The 19,858-nt window shown below is 46.5% G+C and overlaps 1 protein-coding gene and 1 long non-coding RNA gene across 4 annotated transcripts in view; both read left to right on the top strand.

The window, feature by feature from the left end:
- F13A1 (coagulation factor XIII A chain) overlaps nucleotides 1-4,245 on the top strand; it is a 164,533-nt gene extending 160,288 nt beyond the window's left edge. For both annotated transcript variants that reach the window (XM_043540160.1, XM_037893193.2), the window contains exon 15: nucleotides 1,621-4,245. In XM_043540160.1, the coding sequence (XP_043396095.1) occupies nucleotides 1,621-1,774 (154 nt within the window). In that variant the 3' untranslated portion in view covers nucleotides 1,775-4,245. The remainder of the gene's footprint in view (nucleotides 1-1,620) is intronic.
- Nucleotides 4,246-10,848: 6,603 nt separating this feature from the next.
- On the top strand, nucleotides 10,849-14,317 carry LOC122464552. Of its 2 annotated transcripts, none has more exons than XR_006288703.1 (3): nucleotides 10,849-12,554; nucleotides 13,213-13,304; nucleotides 13,687-14,317. It is a non-coding gene; the product is annotated as an uncharacterized LOC122464552 (long non-coding RNA). The 2 variants fall into 2 exon arrangements; XR_006288704.1 differs by having other exon boundaries at nucleotides 10,849-11,459; nucleotides 12,449-12,554; nucleotides 13,213-14,317.
- Nucleotides 14,318-19,858: the final 5,541 nt, after the last annotated feature.

Below are 19,858 nucleotides of genomic sequence, written 5' to 3' on the forward strand. Positions count from 1 at the left end.
GCTGGCTGCATTCCCCTAAACACAGTCAGTCAATACCAATTATCAACATCTGTACACTGGACAGGGAGAAGGCTGTGAAACGGCCTAAAAAACACAAACTCAATACATGTGGCTGTCTGTGGGACTTAAACCTTAGCATAAAATTGAAAATCAACAGTACAAAGTGCAGTTTGTTGATACTATAAGCAATCAGGAGCCATACATAATGGAACATTGCAACTGCTAACAGCAGGACTCATAACATTTCAGCTTGTTTTCATGGACACAAGGAAGTGATCTTTAAAAGTGGACAATGACAAGATGCTCCGATTACTGCAGTGTGAGCTGGCAGAGTGTTTCAATTCCCCATCACCACTCCTCCTGCTGGATATTTCTGAATAAAGAATGGTTTGATGTACATTAGGGTGGGCAAACTTTTTGGTCTGAGGGTCACATTGGGGTTGCGCAACTGTATGGAGGGCCAGGTAGGGAAGGCTGCCCCTCCCCAAACAGCCTGGCCCCTGCCCCCATCTGCCCCCCCCTCAGAACTCCAGACCCATCCAAGCCCCCTGCTCCTTGACCCCTGACCACCTCCAGGACCTCCCCCCCCCCCCAACTGTCCCTGGGGACCCCAACCCTGCCCACTCCCTGTCCCCTGACTGCCATGACCCCTATCCACACCCCCATCCCCTGACTGCCCCCCCTGAACCTCCAACCCATCCAACCCCCCTGCTCCCTGCAGCAGGCCAGAGCGCTGGCGGTGCAGCGAGGTGAGGCTGCAGGGGAGCAGGGACAGCAGGGGAGGGGCCGGGGGCTAACCTCCCCAGCCGGGAGCTCAGGGGCCAGGCAGGATGGGCCTGCGGGCTGTAGTTTGCCCCACCTCTGCTCTACATACATGAATTTGCTTTCAGTGTACGCACTGGAAACTACAGCTAAATCTTCTCAGGTCCTCAGGGGAAAAGGGGAAGAACTGAACAACTAGACACAATCTGCTGAATGCTATTTTATGGCAGCATAGTGCAGATTAGGATGCTAAAATTAATACACATTCCTTGAGCCACCTAAGAGACTAGGTGAAATCCTGGCCCCACTGAAGTCAATGGTAAGACATCCATTGATTTCAGTGAGGGCAGGTTTCACCCAAAACTTAAAACTGAGCTGAAAGACTAAGTTTATACTAAAGCTCAGGATTTTGAGCACGATTTCTTGGAAACACTGACTAATGGGTCAAATTCTCTGCCGTTGCAGGTCAGTGTAGCCACCTTGACTTCAATGCAGTTTTGCCCATTTACACCAGCAGAGCATTTGATGCATTGAAGATAAGGGCCACCAGTACCCTATGGGATTGACAGAAGCTATGAATTTAAAAGAGGGGCAAATGTAAATTGAATAGCTGGATAAACTTCCCCCTAGTCAGATCTATTTGACTGAGAAATAGACTCCCAAAGGAGGCGTGGGAAATTTTAAAATTGGATTGGAAAAAAAGCCTAGAAAATGTATTGTAAGAACAATTTGGCAATGGCCAGGAGATGGGAGCAGTATGAAAACAAACGTAGATTAGACTTCAGATTCTGTATCAGGGTGAGAAATCTCACCCTGCCAATCTGTCAAAATGTTGATATTTTTGCTTTATAACTGCAGGGAAATTCCGAAGAATTCTACTTTGACCTGGGAAGAAAAAAGTTTTCCAAGACAAGCTGGCATTCGAAAGCTAATTGCAAGCCTGAATTGTGATGCCCTACGACATGTCTATGGCGAGCTAGACCTAGAGGTTGAAAGGAAACCACTCCTGTGAGCCAGACGTCACTTCTTCAGTCTCTCATTTTTGTGTGTTTATAGGGGAAAAACAGTTAAGAAATATTTTCAGCTCTCATTGTCCTAGAGATCCAAATACATGTATATGTCAATGAAGCAAAGTAACAGAAAACAGCAGGGAGGGTTGGGAATGCATTTATTTGGTTATGAGTGTTCCAAATTAAGATAATACTAGTTAAAGCAACTTCAGGCCATATTACTCTTCTAATTCACATGAATGTACACCCCTTTGTGTTGGTACTGGGAGGGAGAAGGTTCCATTCTCCAAAACACTCTGAACTTTAGTTTTAATTAGAGCTTGATATTCACTAACAAAAACTTATGAACTCATATGGTAAAAGATGATTTATGTAACCTAAGGGGTTGCTTTATCTTGTGGTGGTAAAGTTTTCAAATTCACAGAGCAGCTCATTTTGTTGAAAGGATTTATCAGGGTTTGGTACCTCAAAGCTGCTGCCAGTTAGCACTCTGCTATGCCCTCTTGCTGTGTCTTTACCCCACTCTGTCTGCTGCTAGTGCACTGTCCCTCTCATTTGTCCCTAGGCCACCATCTCTGCCCCGGGATCAGTGCACCAAGCTCCCAGTTCATTAGTCAAAATCTTTCACCTGTGTTTAAAGGCTTCTGTCTTGCCACATCTACCTTGTCTCCTTACTACACTTAGTAGGGGCCTTATTATTCCTTCATTCCATGTGTGTAGAAGACAGCTGGTGCTGACAGAAGGTGTTCCATGCCCCTTTATGGAGTTCAGGCTCCACAGACCTGGAAAGTGGGCAAATAGGGATAGAAAGGTGTGGACAGGCAGCAGGCTGGGAGTCCCTGGATTCTACTCCTCCCAAACCCACAAAGGAAGCAAGTGCAAATGAATAAGTCCTCTCTGCGCTGTGGAACCTTTCAGGATGGTTCAAGAGGCAGCTGTGATCAAGTGAGCTCCTGGTATCTTGGTTTTTGCAGGAGCAGCATTCTTCATTAGCTAATAGGAGCCAGTGGGGCTGAGCATGGCAGATGCCCCTTAGTTTTGGGAGAGCTCCCAATGAAGATTGGCACAGATCTCTGGGTAGTCCCAGGGTAGAGGATGGAATCATAGCTTCTTCCTGGGGGAGGGTACAGCCACATCCCCTGAGAGACGGAAACTCTAAAGCCCGATTTCAGTGTCTTCTCTCCTTTACAACTTATTCCTGCATAAGGAAGAATGGGACCCCAGGCTTCTCATTTCTAAGACTGATCCTACCCATAGCTGTTACTGACATTTCTATGGATTCCATTCTCACCGTTCTTCTTGCACCACTGCTACTCAGCTGAAAGGGAAGTACTTCCTGGCGTGTTCTGTGTAATGCTGTGGCTCTCAGTGATGTTGATGTGACTTAGGAGAGACAGTGCTGCCACTGACACTGAGCCATATTAAGATTTTTTTCTAGGGGATTTGAATTTTACTCCTAAATACACATTTCCTCCCCAACCCCAAAACATACCTTGTTTCCCTGTGTGTATTATGAATGCCTACTGAAATACTTTACAGCATTTTATTCATTATAAAACAAGTGGGGGGGGGGGAGGGAGAGGGATGGGTCTCAAATTATTCTGCATCTGCAGTAAAAACCTTTGCTTGCCAAGCTGTAGAGATTTACTGTATGGAAAAGAACACAGCCCATGCTAACAAACTGCATGTGTGGGATACTTCATCATTTTAAAGGGAGATGAGAGGAAGCGGGTACAAACCTCACATCTATTAAATAATATAGCTTTACTGTGCAGTTTATAGGTGACATGTTATCTGATCAACGAGAGAAAGATGCTTTGCCTTAACCTCTCCAGTCCCATGCTCCTCTTCTTTCCCCATGATCTCTCCCCTCCCCACACTCACAGAACCTCTACCCAGGTAAAAGTAATTTCTTTAGGACAAGTAAGCGCAGAAATTCTCTCAAGGACAGGCAGCTATCTAGGGGAGAGATGGCTTGCTTTTTTGTTAGAGTATATGGGACAAATTTTCAAACAGAGACACAAGTTGCACTTACAAAATTTTTATGTATATCTCATACTACAGTGCTGAGTATGGGACAGAAAGATAAGTACCCATTGCCTGCCTAAGTGGGCATGTTCACATGGGGAATGGGTAGGCGTATACCTAAAGAGTACCTGTTAGCACCTGGGCTTTAATGCAGCCGTGTTCACACAGGGTTTTGCCAGCTCAACTTACATTACCTCATTTGAAAATTTGTCCTTACCTGTCCAAAGGCTCTCAAGGAGCCCTCTGTGTTTAGCAGTTAACAGCATGCTGAAAATGCGTTACAGCAAATTATGTTTAGTGATCATATGTTCCTTGTTCAATTCTACAGTATCTAATACAAAATATCCACATTTTGCTACTGAGTATAAATCTGCTTGCTTCTGTGCATTTTTAATTAGAACATAATAAAAACCTTAAAATAAAGCCAGTCTGATTATGCAATAGAGCTCAGAGCCTATGTTTTGTATCTTGAACTATCATATCTCCTACAATCCAGCAATATAGTACACTACTTGCAGCATCTGTTAAGGGGTTGAAAAAATACACATAACTGGGAAAGCAGAAGGCTGCTTAAGAAACACATTAATAAGAAACTCCTCTCTGACACCAAGGAAAAAGCCCTTTCCTTACTTAAAATGTTTTCCCAGGGCCATTGTGACTATTATAGCCACTGCTTTGCTCCCTGGTTTATCAACTGAGTACCTAATGTATTTATCCAGCAAGGAAGTTAACATTTGCAGGACAGATCACGGTGACAGCAGAAAGACTCCCTGGACCTCCCTGGTGTCAGAAACCCTTTAAATGGCCAATATTCTTTGAATGAAAGCTCAAACATCCCAGCTTCTAAAATAGGCACCTTTTAGCTAAATATACACTTAGCACTGTACAAACATTAAGCTACACAATATCCCTGGAAGGCCGGCAAGTATTATTCCCAATTTACAGAGCGATAAAGTGAAGCGAAGATGTTCAGTGCTTTGACTTGCGTCAAAGGCAGACCCAAGACTACAAGAACTCTTAGCTCCCATTGCCTCCCCATTCTCTACAGAAAGAGTTGCCAGCTAACCATAAGGACCCACTGAATAAAAATTGAATAAGGACTCCAGAACTTGGGCCATAGATTTTAATGGGTTTGACGTGAGTAAGGGTCAGGATTTGGCCTAATTTACACATACGATGCTATATGGAGAATATATTCTATACACACCCTGCCATCCCCCAAATTACACTAACACAGGAAATGGGCCCAACCCAAACCCCAGCTCCAACACCTCTGAACTTTGGGGAAATCTAGAGCAAAATTTGAACTTGCCAGCTGAGGCCTTCTTGCCAATGGGTTGAACTAAAACCATATGGATCCAAACTTCATGGCTCAGGACAATCTCTAGCAAAATTACACACATCGACAAAACAAAACCCCAACCCCAGTGAGCTCACAGGAGTAAAATACAATTGACAAATAGACTTTTCAGTTGCCTGCACACTTTAGGGGTTCAGCAAGGTTTGAATGAGGAGAGCGAGGGCAGAGTGTGAATGTTGATTGGGGGTGTATTCCAAGTGTAAGAGAAGGCCTGAATGACACCACAGAGCTGGAAATGGATGAATGAAACAAACGAAGCAGTGAGGGAAAGCTTGGGCTGAGTATATGAAGCAATACAGGCTGCCAGAAAAATGGGGTCCAGGCTGTAGACATGGTGGAGAGTTGCTGAATGTGTTAAGTGAGAAACTTGAACTGAATACAGAAGAAGGGGAACCAGTGCTGAATGTTAGGAGGTAGGAAAAAAACAGCCAGGATGAGGGAAAGAAAAATCAGTTTAACAGCAGTGTTTTGGACAGACCTAAGGAGAGAGCGAGCTGCCAGAGGGGAGGAGGTTACAATTGTTGAAGCAGGGAATCAGCAGAGCGTGTCTGAGCTTGCAGTGGTGATGGTGAGGAGAGGGCAGAGTCTGCAGATGGTATAGAGGAAAAAGCAGCAGCTTTTAGCATCCCTGTAAGACCAATAGCAGTGAGTGCTTCACTTCCCCCAAACACAGTGATGGCACCTTTACTCCAAAATTGCAATTTAGGGCCTTCAACATAAACATGATCATTTTAACAGCTGTAAAGTCAGAGTACAGCTTTGGTAAGTGACCAGCCTTACAGCATAGGGAGAGCCTGCTCTGGGCTGTGGATCCATGTTCATGTGAAGTTCAATTTAGCCATGAGTCTGACTTACATGAGTAGAAAAATGTATTCAGGAACAAGGTTCAGATGATTTTTATATTATGCTTTAGGAAAGCCCCTCCAAGTATGAACGCGTTAATACCAGGTACAATATATGTGCACCTTTTATACAGTCACCAGCTATTGGTTTAAGATTTATTTACTGTCTTTGAAAAGAGAAAGGCACTGTTGAAAAATTTCGCTTAAGTCCTAGTTTGCAGAGTGATTTGATTTTCAAAAAGACTTAGGTTCCTTAGTAACTTTTGAAATTAGGATCAAGGCTCCTAAGTCATGGAGGCATATTTGAAAATCTTAGTTTAAGTCTCATGGGACTTTGAAAATGAGATTTAGGGCAACATTTTCAGAAGTGCCTAAATTTGCCTATTTGATGTTGTTTAAGAACATTTTACTATAGTAATAACTAGTGATGACCTAAGGTTTCTTTAGTCCATTCATTAAATCCAGCTGTACAGGCACAGGGGGTAGAATATTCAAATAATTATGGGCAAATATTTAGATAGCTGAAGAATCAGCTGTTTTATGGACTGAATAGTAACCCTGACAAGCTGTGGTTCCTTTTTGTATTCTTAGCTCTAACTCTAGAGATGGAGATTTTCAAAGGCTCAAGAGACAGGGGCCCAATTCCCATTAAAAATCGATAGGAGTTGGGTGCATAAGTTCTTGTTGACACACTAAAGTTGTACTATGCTGGTACAGTTAAAGCAATAGGCAGCCCCCATCTGGGAAGGGGAATAAGCTATACATGTATCCGAACTAGGGGTGGGACCTAGAGCAGGTTGGAGAATTTTTAACAGACCCATATTCGGTTGGAATCTGCAGGTCCATTGAACTTGACATGCTTCAGGAACTCAGAGCAATTGCTCTGGCATTTCATTTCAGAAGAAAACCAGAAAGCAAAGTTCCAGCAACATCAAAATGACCCATTTTGAAACCATTTTTAAAATAATTTTTTTTCTTCATTTGATATTTTATTATAAAACAAAATTTTAAAAAGGCAAAAATCAAGATGCAACATTTCAAATGACCTGAAACAGATTTTCGTTAGGGTGGGGAGATTAACTTTCCTTTGAAATGTTTGGGTTTCATGCCTATTTGGAACAAAGCCAAATCTTTCACAAAACTGAATTTCCACCCTCCACCCAGCTTTAGTTGCACAGGTATCATTGCTTCAGTTAAATAAATGAAATCACACACCCCTATCTGAACTAGTCAGAGCAGTAGAAACCTGCGTGTCATCCAGGCCGAAGTCTCATTTGTGACTGAAAATTTCCTCCCTAGTTTTAACAAGTTTGGTGGGTTTCTTTGCCATTTTAAAGCAAATAATTTGAGCCAACTCTGAAACTGTTATAATGTGATGTGGACAAGTCCTCCCATAATCGAAACATTTGAAGTTACGTCATGACATTGATGTTTAGAGTGGGGAATTGTGCACGACACAGGAGCTCGTTCTTTTAAAAATCTGCCATTAAGCAATGGCTACAATTTGTGCCCCATAAGAACAATACCTTGTGCTCCAGCTGCAAGCTCTGGAAGAGCTTTTAACTAATAAACCCTAATCCCAAAGCTGTTCTGACATCAGATGTTGCAAGAGCACAAGGAAAAAATGCCTTGGTATTCTGAGGTGATATATAATTTGAAAGTGTCATAACAAAACACTATGTAAATAATATTTCCATTACAACCATAGGGAAAACCGGTTTGTCAAATGGAAAAGCATATAATAAAGGCATTTTCGCACTGAGGATCATACAAATAAGTTAAAAAAATAAATTACAAAACCTTTATGTTTTTCTTTTAAGGTTTATTACTTACCAGAAGGGTACGGTTGTAAACCATGCACTTTCAGCTAAACTGGAGTTTATTTACCCAAGCTGGGGATCACACTTAGCTGCTGTGCAGACATGCCTTCTAAGGGAAGGGAGGGGGATCTTCCTGAACCCAGTTGATTGTCTTCTGCTAATGAGCCTGGCAATCGGTAGTTTTTGCGATTGTATCCCAGTTCCCGTAACTGCAGAGGAGATGCTCCAGGCCAGCATGCTGGGGTTTATCCCACCTGCTCTGTGCTGCCCCCCACCCGGCCTAGGCTGTGCACTGCCACCTTTCTGGCCCCATCATCGACAGAATGTCAGGGTGTTGCCAGGGGGTAAGGGAGCATGGCTGGAGGGCTGAAGTTCTCTGGCAATCTCTAGCTGCAGAATGGCCCTTTGGAGCTGTGGCAGCTGGTTATAATTCAGGGTAGCCTTAAATTACACTGGAGACCGGAGCAGCCATCCACCCGGCCCCAGGGTTGGAGAAAAGCAAAAGTGACTTGCTCTCCCCACAGCCCCCAGGATTATAGAAGAGAGGGGAAGGCAGAAAAAAAAAATGGCATAATTTTGGAAAAGTGGCAGCACTATGGGTCCCGCTGAGTTAATGAAAACCAAAGATCAGATGTAGCATAGCATGAGAGAGAGAGAGAGATGGCAAAGAGGCACACACTTTTCCATGACGAAGTAGATATTCTACTGCCACCCCCCAAGAAGCTGAGCGTTATTTACTCATCACTAGTTTCTAACATTCTCTCTTTCCTTCAAAGCAAAGTTCCCAATGTTGTTCCTGCAGGTCAACAATTCAACATTTAGCGTTCCAATAACTTCGCTTGCATTTTCTGCAGCTCATTAACGCAGACCATTCGCTCTGTTCAATAGCTTTGGAATGGAGTGCACAGTACTGGAACACGACATAGATCACTGCAATATTTTGCCACTGAACATGAAACAATACAATACAGTGCACCACTCCTCGCCAGAAACAAAGAGAACTGGGCGATGGGTGGGAGGGTGCAAAAGCAGCGCCAGACAAGGCAGTTACTTTGCAGGTTTTTTTCTTTTGAGTGTTCTATCAAAAGCCACCTGCTGACTTCCATTTTCTCCATCCACTAGAAACCCATCTTAGGGCTCAATCATGCCTGCCTGACCTTTTTCTTATATAGGCTCCTATTACCCCCCACCACCGTCCTGATTTTTCACACTTGCTGTCTGGTCACCCTAAGCTCAGGCCCTCAGGCAGGGTACAGCAAACAGACAGTCTGACATCCTGGCTCTGGACGACGACACACACAGGACTCTCGGCCTAAGGTGGGGAGGCTGCCACCCGAGGGCAGAGTTGGCAGTAAGGGGTACGAGGCCTAGGCCCACCCTACTCCACCACAGCCCAGCCCAGGACCCTAACAGTGGCGGAGGGTTCCACCACTGGGTCAGCTGGAAGCCTACTGCAACACACCGACCTGGATTCAGGCCACAACCTAACTATAGTCGAACGTCCCCAGGCTCCTTCCTACTTTCCCACCATAATGTACCTGCAGCTCAAGGTTGTCCCCCATCTCTTCAGGGTATACAGCAAGGGGCAGTCCTGCCAGCTCTTCACCTGGCTCAGTTTCCTCCAGGGGCAAGGCGTGGCACAGTGCAGATTCAGCTCCAAGGATCCATAGTGGCCTGGAGACATCTGTTTCCTTCCCTGGCCCAGACTCAACTGGGTTAGAGGTTCCACCTTTTATACTCCCTGTCCCACCCCTTAGCTTTGGCAGGAGGGGCCAGGCAGGCCTGGCTCCACCCACCGGGGGGGGGTCAGAGTGTGGCTCCTCCTACTCCAGCTCAGCGAGAGGCCTCTCCAGCTCACTATAGCTTGTGTATGTGGTGTGGCAATGCGATCTATGGGGGTGTGATTTCTAAAGTGCACTAAAATGTTGAGCATTAATTGGTCCATGCAGACCAGCTGGCATGCACTAAAAGTTCCCTAACGCACATTACCTAGAGCTCCTTCCAGTAGAGCTGAATTAATGCTTACACAGACTAGGCAAGTGCTATGGCCCAAATCCTTGGGGCAGCCTGACCTGAGCAGTGCCGCAATGCCATGTGCTGGGTTGCAATGCCAGTTACTCAAATTTGGCCTGGTCAGCCCTCCATCCTGACAGAGGGCCAGCCAGCACTGCTTGGGTCCTCCACCAGGAGTCCCCACCGGGGCCTGACTAGCCTCTGTGGCCCTTCTGCTCTGCCTGCAGGACTGGCTACAAGTACAGGGAGCTGCAGTGAGTGCCTGGATGGGAGAGCCAGCTAGAAGAGGAATGGTGAGGAGTGCAGCAGGTGCCAGTCACTGACTGACCTGGCTAGGAGAGAGTTAACGTCCATACAGTTGAAGATCTATTCGGTTAATAGATCACTAATGCAACTCTGCTGGCCAGGACAGAGTTAATATAAATACATCCATACTGTGGGAGCCTCTAGTTTAGCTGGCCAGTAGAGGGGCCCAGATGTATGTTTGCATAGGGCCCAGCAATGGGTTCATCCAGGCCTAGTTTCCAGCATTACATTAAAATGCACTAGAGAACTTTTAGTGCATGCAGCAGAGTCTACATGGACCAATTAATGCACAGCACATTAGTGCACTTCAGAAAGCACACCCCATGCTGCGCCTTGCCACACCATGTAAACATGCTTTGATAGTAATACCACCTAGCTTTTATATAGCACATTTCACCAATAGACCTCAAACTGCTTCACAAAAGGTGGGCACCATCATAGAATCTCAGGGTTGGAAGGGACCTCAGGAAGTCATCTAGTCCAACCCCCTGCTCAAAGCAGGACCAATCCCTAAATGGCCCCCTCAAGGATTGAACTCACAACCCTGGATTTAGCAGGCCAATGCTCAAACTACTGAGCTATCCCTCCCTCCTTACAAATGGGGAAACTGAGGTACAGAGAGGTGAAGTAACTTGCCCACGGTCACCCAGCCAGCCAGGAATCAAGCCCAGGTCTCAGGAGTCCCAGTCCAGTGCCATGCTGCCTCTTTAATGGGTCCCATTGGCAACTGCTGGCTACAGAAGCCCTCATAGCATCAAATGTCTAGGGAGCATTAAGGAGACCGTAGGGCTCCGGAGCGACTGCGGTGGCACAAGGTCCCCATGTGGAAGGATCTGGCAGATTTAGTTTTATCCTCCCACTTAGCCCACCCCTCTGCTGAGAAGGGCTATTCCAGACCTTCAGGTTCTTTGGAGCCCAAAGGATCTGTAATGATCTGCCCTTTGGAAATTCACTGATCAGACTTCCAAGCAGCATAATCTTCTGTTTGAAAGAACTAAAGGAATCCTGTTTCACCCACTTCAGAAGGTGCATCTTTTGGACCATCAAAGTGGAGTGAGGACTTTTTGCAGATGAATTAGTCTGCCCCCCAAAAACCTGGTTCTGAGTTCTCAAAGAAACCACCCCAGTGCTGTTTAGTTTTATTTCAGTTTACCTGGAGTGTTTTTCTCCCCCTTGCAGCTGAATTGAGGATGCCACGAATGATCTGGAAGGAATGCTGGATAGAAGGAGCCCATGTAATCCATTGACAATCCATTTGCTTCCCCAGCCTTTCAAACAGATCAACTGCAAGCCTCTTTTCGGACACCATTAGATGCTGGTGAGCTCACCGGCATGTCTGAGTGGCATGAACCTGGGCTGTTTTCCCTATAATGCCAGAGAGGGAGGCAGGGGTATTAAACCTCTGAGTGAAAGCTCCGAGGAAAGATAACTAACCCTGCTTCAGCAGCCAAAAGATTTCAGTGGTTAACAAGACACATAAGCACAGCAGCACCCAGATCAATGGATTTTGCTATACAGGTGGCCTCAAAGCCAGCTCCAAAAGAATGTATTTGCTATGAAACTTTTACAGCAGCTAATTATCCAAAAGCTTTTCCTTGCCATTTGTTTTGTAGGTCTTTCTCTAGCTGCTGTCCTTGATTTTAAATGAGATTTTAAACGTATTGCAGAACAGCGCTATTGGATTGTATTCATGTTGTTGTGATCTGTTTTGCCAATAACCCTTAAGAGCTCAATTCTACCACCACGGCTCACGCTGAGTAGCATATTACTGCATGAGTGATTCAATGGACTTACTCGTTGACTAAGATGCTGCCAGATGTGATCAAGGTTGCAAGAACTGGGTCCTAAATGATCATTGAAAAGTAGTATTTGTGGGGTTTTCATTACGAGCCAACTGCTACATCACAGAAAAACCTTCAAAGCCATTTTGCAGTTCACATCTCTTATTCTCTGCTACGGTGGATATTTGCAAGATGATTGTTCACATACCATACTGCCTATCCCAAAGGGTGTGTACACACACGAGCAAAGATCACATCATGTATTCTGTACCATTTATTATCCTGATGGCATCACCTATTATTAAGATTGAAAACGTCTTCTAATGGGAAAAGTCAGGCAATGGTTTATAACTTTGTCAAACTTTAACCATTTGGGCTGAAATTTTGCATGCCAGGGTCTGCCTCATGCGGAATTATTTTGGAAAAATTTCCGTCAAAATGGTTTAGCCACTTCCAAGGATGAAGCTAGGGAAAAATAGGTTGGTTTTGCCTATATTAAAAAAATTCTGTCAACCTTTTCTTTCAGGAGCTGTAGTGCAGCAGGGACTTGAAATTTGGCTGGGCAATGGCCTTTGTGTAAAGGATGTGCCTTTTGCTGTCCACATAAAAATCTACTTAAGTTTGTCCAAGTTGTAAGTCTTCAAAAAATTGCAGTTTGCACATACTCAGTAGAGACTTCATAGATTTTTAGCAGCTAAACTCCCTGAAGATTCCATCCAAACGGGGGGGGGGGACGGACGGGACAGGCAGTAGATTGGGACAAAGCCTTGGGGTGGGAGCAGGAGATTGGTACTGTGGCTGGGGAGGGGAGAGGGAATCTGGAATTGGAAGCCAGGTGGAGAGGGGAGACTGACTGGGCAAGAAGACTGGAATTGAGAACCAGTAGGTGGGGAGAAAGGAGTTGAGTTGGAAGAGGAGACAGAGCTGATGGGGAGGAAGAAATGGGACTGGCAAAGACTGGGATAAGGAGCTGGGGGTCAGGAGAAGACACTGACAGGATGAGGAGCCCAAGAAGGGAGATTGGGGTTGGGAGTCAGTATGGATGGAAAAAGGGGATAGGACAATTGGAGGTCAGGGTGGGGGGAGAGAGACAGATCGAATGAGGAGCCAGGAGAAAGGAAATTGGGACTGGCTGGGAAAGGATTCAGAGCAAAGGATTGGGGGCGAGACCTGGGACTGGCTGGTTATGGACGCTGGTGGGAAGCGGGAGGGTCAGAAACTTGGACAGGGACTCCAACGGGGTTAAAGACAATCTTTAATTACATGATCACATGCAATTTTTCTCCACAGGATGGACCTGCTCCGAGGATGAATCAGGGTTGTGTAGTGAAGGAGAATGTTGTCTCTAGGGCCCCAGGTTCATTTGTTGCAGAAATTGAAAGGTGGGCAGCAGTGAATGAGGTAGGGGGTTGCAGGAGGGGGGAAAAGGATGGTCTTGCAGTTGAATGCTCCCCTGAAGAACTGGACTCTATCCCTGCCTCTGCCAGAGAGCTCCTGTGTGACACTGGGCAAGTCACTTCAAACAGACTTTTCAGTGTCTTTTCCCAGTTTTCTGAACGTGGGATTTGAAACCCTTGAGTCAGATTTGCAGACGTGCAGCTGTGAGTGCTCAGCGACTGAAGTCAGTGTTGGAGCTGTGCTTTGAACACAAAGTGCTACACAGGTGCTAAATGCTCTGGAAAAAAAAAAATCAGGCTTTAGGGGTCTCAAAATGGACACTCAAAATTAGTGGACACTTTTGACCTTATTCTCTCTGTGCCTCAGGTCCCTGTCTGTACAATGGAGAGAAGAATACTCCCTTCATCTCCTGGAGCGGAGAGTTTCAAAGATAAATTCATTAATATTTGTCAATCACTCAGAGAGTTTAGTGATGAGCGCCAGAGAAGAAATTAAAAATTCTGCCTTCAGAGCAGAGTTTGAATATGTCCAAAAAATAAGGCCTGGGACCACACATTGAACAATAAAGAGAACATATAATTTTGAAGAGTGTTCATTAAATGAGTACTATCCACTCTGTGCACTGAATGAGGTCCGAGTCATGTGGAAAAAACAATCTTTAATGACATGATCATCTGGTGTATCATAATGCATAAACAAAAGGGGGCTGAATTAAAGCTGCACAGGCAACCATAAGCCTGGCATTTTCTGACTTTCAGGGCTTGACATTGCAACTTCAAGAATGTTCTTTTAATATAGCACTTCATGCAAATATATATTTATACAGCAGAATAGAGGATGGCGTGGTATAATGATTTTCCCCACGTGAGTTTGGGGTAGTCCACATTATTCATGAGTGGCAAAGCCTTGAGTGAGCTACCCAGGTGTCAAGGTTCCTTCCCCATTCTGAACTCTAGGGTACAGATGTGGGGACCCGCATGAAAGACCCCTTCAGCTTATTCTTACCAGCTTAGGTTAAAAACTTCCCCAAAGTACAAACTTTGCCTCGTTCTTGAGCTGTATGCTGCCACCACCACGCATTTTAAACAAAGAACAGGGAAAGAGCCCACTTGGAGACGTCTTCCCCCAAAATATTCCCCCAAGCCCTACACCCCCTTTCCTGGGGAAGGCTTGATAATAATCCTCACCAGTTGGTACAGGTGAACACAGACCCAAACCCTTGGATCTTAAGAACAATATAAAATCAATCAGGTTCTTAAAAGAAGAATTTTAATTAAAGAAAAGGTAAAAGAATCACCTCTGTAAAATCAGGATGGTAAATACCTTACAGGGTAATCAGATTCAAAACAGAGAATCCCTCTAGGCAAAACCTTAAGTTACAAAAAGACACAAAAACAGGAATATACATTCCCTCCAGCACAGCTTATTTTACCAGCAATTAAACAAAAGAAAATCTACCACATTTTCTAGCTAGATGACTTACTAACTTAACAGGAATTGGAAGGCTTGCATTTCTGATCTGTTCCCAGCAACAGCATCACAGACAGACCAAACCCTTTGTTCCCCACCCCCCTCAAGATTTGGAAGTATCTTGTCCCCTCATTGGTCATTTTGGGTCAGGTGCCAGCAAGATTACCTTAGCTTCTTAATCCTTTACAGGTGAAAGGGTTTTGCCTCTGGCCAGGAGGGATTTTATAGCATTGAAAACAGGAAGGTGGTTACCCTTCCCTTTATATTTAATGACATGTGGCAGAGCTCCAAGCTGCTCCCCATGGGTCCCACACTTCCAACTAGCTTCAGAGGCTTACTGCAACCCTCCATGTAGCCCTTCTCTCTCTCTAGGGCCAGGGATACAGTGTACTGAGCCCTTTTCATCATAAGCCAGCAATGGAGGTTGGTGAGAGAATTCCCACAGTCTCTGTTGCTCCTACAGCCTCATGCCAAAACAGTTTAGCCTCCTGTCCTGAGAGGGGCCTGTTTTCCCCTCCCAGGAGGTGTTTCTGTAATGGTGGGCTGGGGGGAAACCCAGGCCCGCTCTCTACTCTGGGTTCCAGCCCAGGGACCCTAATGGTAGCAGCTGTTGGCAGCCAACCTTTTACTGCCAGAGTTGCTACATTTCCCTGGGCCACTTCCCCACAGCTCTCCTGCTTCTTCCTTACCTTAGGACTCCCTTACCAATGACTTGAGGGTGTCTTCATTAACCAACCCTTCAGCCACACTTCCTCTTTCCTGGCTCCTCTCTGCCAGGCTGGAGTGAGCCCTTTTATATTATCAGAGGGGCCTTAATTAGAGTCAGGTGGTCACATTAGCTTAATGGCCTCACCTGACTCTTTGCAGGTTAATTGGAGTCAAGTTTTCTCATTAGCCTGGAGCCTGCTCTGGTCAGTCAGGGAACAGAAAACTGTTAATCCAGTGGCCGGTATATCTGACTTCTGCTACTCTGCTGTACCTTCAGATGCACTCTTCCCCTCACCTCCTTATCTATGCACTCCCTATCCGTGGCCCCACAAAGTCGCGGGACCTCCTGGTCAACCTCCTCTTGGCCCTAGCTAAAACAGCCATTTATAAAACCAGAGAGGGGAGGTTGGCTAATGAAGCGTCCTGCGATTGTAGGGCCGTTTTCCGATCCTCAGTACATTCATGTATCCGGGCGGAGTTCCTCTGGGCGGCGTCCACCGACTCCCTTGACACCTTCGAGGAGCGGTGGGCGCTGTCCGAGGTTCTCTGCTCGGTGACCCCGTCCGGTTCCCTCCGTCTGACCCTTTGATTGACGGGAAGAGCGAGAGGCCCCAGCCCCAGCCGTTGCCGCTGTGGATACCATCATCATTGTCACCTAGGAGGGGTCCTATAACACGTGGATGTCTACCCCCCCACCCCCAAACCGCCCACCCCGCAGCCGTGCCCATCTTGCTGGGCACTCTCAGGAGAGGAATAATCGGTGACACTGGGCGTGGCACTAGGTAACTCGAGGGGTGGAAGACCACGAGTGTCGAGGAAGCCCCCCCGCTCTAGGCCACCAGGTAACTCAGGAGGGTGGAAGACCACGAGTGTCGAGGAAGCCCCCCCGCTCTGGGCCCAGGCTAGCCTGAACACTTCCCCCTCCTGAAGGCTGCTGTGTTATACCTTCTGTTGCTCTTGTTTTGTTGCATAGTTTTGCTTTATTTTCTTTGGTGATTCTTTGTAAATGTTACACAAATAAAATTCTTTTCTGCTTCAAAAAAAAAAAAATCCAGTGGCCGGTATATCTGACTTCTGCTACTCTGCTGTACCTTCGGTTGCACTCTTCCCCTCACCTCCTTATCTATGCACTCCCTATCTGTGGCCCCACAAAGTCGCGGGACCTCCTGGTCAACCTCTTCCTGGCCCTGGCTAAAGTGGCCATCTATAAAACCAGGGTGAGGAGGTTGGCCGATGGAGTCTCCTGCGACTGTGGGGCCTATTTCCGATCCTCTGTCCATTCACGCCTCCGGGCAGAGTTCCTCTGGGCGGCATCCACTGACTCCCTTGACTCCTTTGAGGAGTGGTGGGCGCTGTCCGGGGTTCTCTGCTCGGTGTCCCCGTCTGGTTCCCTTCGTTTGACCCTTTGACCGCACTCCCGTCCCTGTTGTTCATTAGTTGTCCCCCGTAATTATTTGGTTTCCCAGGTCCTGTGGATCTCCCCCTTAGGCTGGGGGGGGGGGGATCCTTTAGCAGTGGGCGAGCTTTGCCCGCCCACTTCCTGGATCCCAATAAGGCTACTCTGCTGTACCTTCGGTTGCACTCTTCCCCTCACCTCCTTATCTATGCACTCCCTATCTGTGGCCCCACAAAGTCGCGGGACCTCCTGGTCAACCTCTTCCTGGCCCTGGCTAAAGTGGCCATCTATAAAACCAGGGTGAGGAGGTTGGCCGATGGAGTCTCCTGCGACTGTGGGGCCTATTTCCGATCCTCTGTCCATTCACGCCTCCGGGCAGAGTTCCTCTGGGCGGCATCCACTGACTCCCTTGACTCCTTTGAGGAGTGGTGGGCGCTGTCCGGGGTTCTCTGCTCGGTGTCCCCGTCTGGTTCCCTTCGTTTGACCCTTTGACCGCACTCCCGTCCCTGTTGTTCATTAGTTGTCCCCCGTAATTATTTGGTTTCCCAGGTCCTGTGGATCTCCCCCTTAGGCTGGGGGGGGGATCCTTTAGCAGTGGGCGAGCTTTGCCCGCCCACTTCCTGGATCCCAATAAGGCTACTCTGCTGTACCTTCGGTTGCACTCTTCCCCTCACCTCCTTATCTATGCACTCCCTATCCGTGGCCCCACAAAGTCACGGGACCTCCTGGTCAACCTCCTCCTGGCCCTGGCTAAAGTGGCCATCTATAAAACCAGGGTGAGGAGGTTGGCCGATGGAGTCTCCTGTGACTGCGGGGCCTATTTCCGATCCTCCGTCCGTTCACGCCTCCGGGCAGAGTTCCTCTGGGCGGCGTCCACTGACTCCCTTGATGCCTTCGAGGAGCAGTGGGCACTGTCTGGGGTTCTCTGCTCGGTGTCCCCATCAGGTTCCCTTCGTTTAACCCTTTGATCGCACTCCTGTCCCTGTTGTTCATTAGTTGTCCCCCGGAATTAATTGGTTTTCCAGGTCCTGTGGACCCCCCCCTTAGGCTGGGGGTGGGCGGATCCTTTAGCAGTGGGCGGGCTTTGCCCACCCAATTCCTGAATCCCAATAAGGCTACTCTGCTGTATCCAACTGGCCTGGGTCTATCACAGACACCAGGTCATCCCAAGCATGTGCCAGTAAAACCTTTGTAGCACACAACATGATCATGTGTTCTGTATATGCCACATAGTTCACAGAGAGCTAGTTTATCATCTCCCTTTGCTTGTGACTGTTGGCTCCCTTAGTTGCCATGAACCCAAATGCACTGATCTCTGCCATGCTGATCCTGCAAAGTACTGCACCCTGGACTCCTATTTACTTCAATTCAGTATAAACTGAAGATGCTCAGCACCCCACAGGATCAGGCTCCTACACCCCAAGAAGCACAGTTTCAGATTCAAATGTGCTGGAAAGTATTAAGCATCACTGCTTCCTACTTTAGTACCTATGACCCTGATGGGGTCTTTGTTCATCTTGGTCCCCCTGGTGGCATGTAGAGTGTTTCTCAGTTCTCTTGCCACTAGATGGGCTTGGGGGGATATTTTGGGGAAACAGGAACTCCAAGTGGTCCTTTTCCTGAATCTTTGTCTAGCTCACTTGGTGGTGGCAGCAGTACCCATCCATGGATGGAGCTAAAGAGTCTTTGGCCACAAGATTGACTCACACGGCCCATTAAATAAAATGTTGTCACGTCACTAATACCTTATATATTACAGGGATTTGATAGACCATAAAGAGAGAGGCGGTGAGCTCTAGTGATACAAGTTCCACAGCTTATAAATGCATGCATGTGTTGTTACATCCACAGAGGGCTCAGATACTACACATGTAGGGATAAAAATCTGCTGTCATTTACACAAGTGTAAATTGGGGGTATGCAGCCCCAAATTCAAATGTGGATGTCGCTAACTGTACCTTTGACAAAATCCAGTTTGTTTCTCCAGCTGTACACTGGTGTAAATGAGAGAAGAATCTGGCCATCTGGCCCACCACGTCTGCTGAGCATCTGCATTGATATACTCCTAGGCATTAGAATGGGAAGATTCTACACTGACTCCATTTCAGGCTTACGGGGACCTGTTCTACATAGAATTCACAGTGAGGAAAGCATGGCTTTATATTAGACACTCGCAGTGGTAAGAGCTTTGTGACGGGGACACTCAGCCCAGTCCCGATCTCAGTTACAATCTATGGAAGTGCAATGGTGTAAGGCCAAAAGTTACCATTGTGATAATCTAGGCTGGCCTCCTGCAGAAGGTTAGAGCCTAGCACAGATTGTTGCAAAAGTCTCTCTCTAACACGTAGGTAAGTAAAGTAATTCACTTTATTCTCTGAATGCTAGCTGCACTAAGCACCGTCAGGTGGTTGCTGTTTTACGACCCAGTGCTGTCAAGTGATAAAACACCTCCTGAAAGGTGCTCAGCAATCAACACTCCCAACTCCTGTTGACTTCGAAGAGAGCTGAGGAAGCCCCAAAACCTCTCAAGAGATTCTTAGCACCTGGCCAGTTCAGGTCGTAATGCATAACAACAGCATGGTTAACATGATGCTTTCTAAATTAAACACCTTTTTAAAAAAAAATCACAACAGTTGACTACAATATCCTGGGCCTAATTCAGACCCAGGTCAAGCACCTGTAATTCTACTGAAGTCAGAGTTGAACCTGCTGACACCAGGACTGAATTTGGCCTCCTGCATTTTATTGACTAAGCAGTACCAGCCAAATGCCAGAAAATATATCTGCTTTTGATTAGCCCAGAATCAATACCCAGATGTCTAACTGTATCTTTGATACATTTAATTTGATTCCAGCAGTGGAAGCTCAACTCAGACACTATTGTGTTATCTTTAACTCAGAAATTTCACTTAAGTAGTACGTCAGGTGATCATCAAAATGTCTTAGAATACTGAAAGAATGTTT

The sequence above is a fragment of the Chelonia mydas genome, chromosome 2 (assembly GCF_015237465.2).
Source record: "Chelonia mydas isolate rCheMyd1 chromosome 2, rCheMyd1.pri.v2, whole genome shotgun sequence".
Taxonomy (NCBI): domain Eukaryota; kingdom Metazoa; phylum Chordata; order Testudines; family Cheloniidae; genus Chelonia; species Chelonia mydas.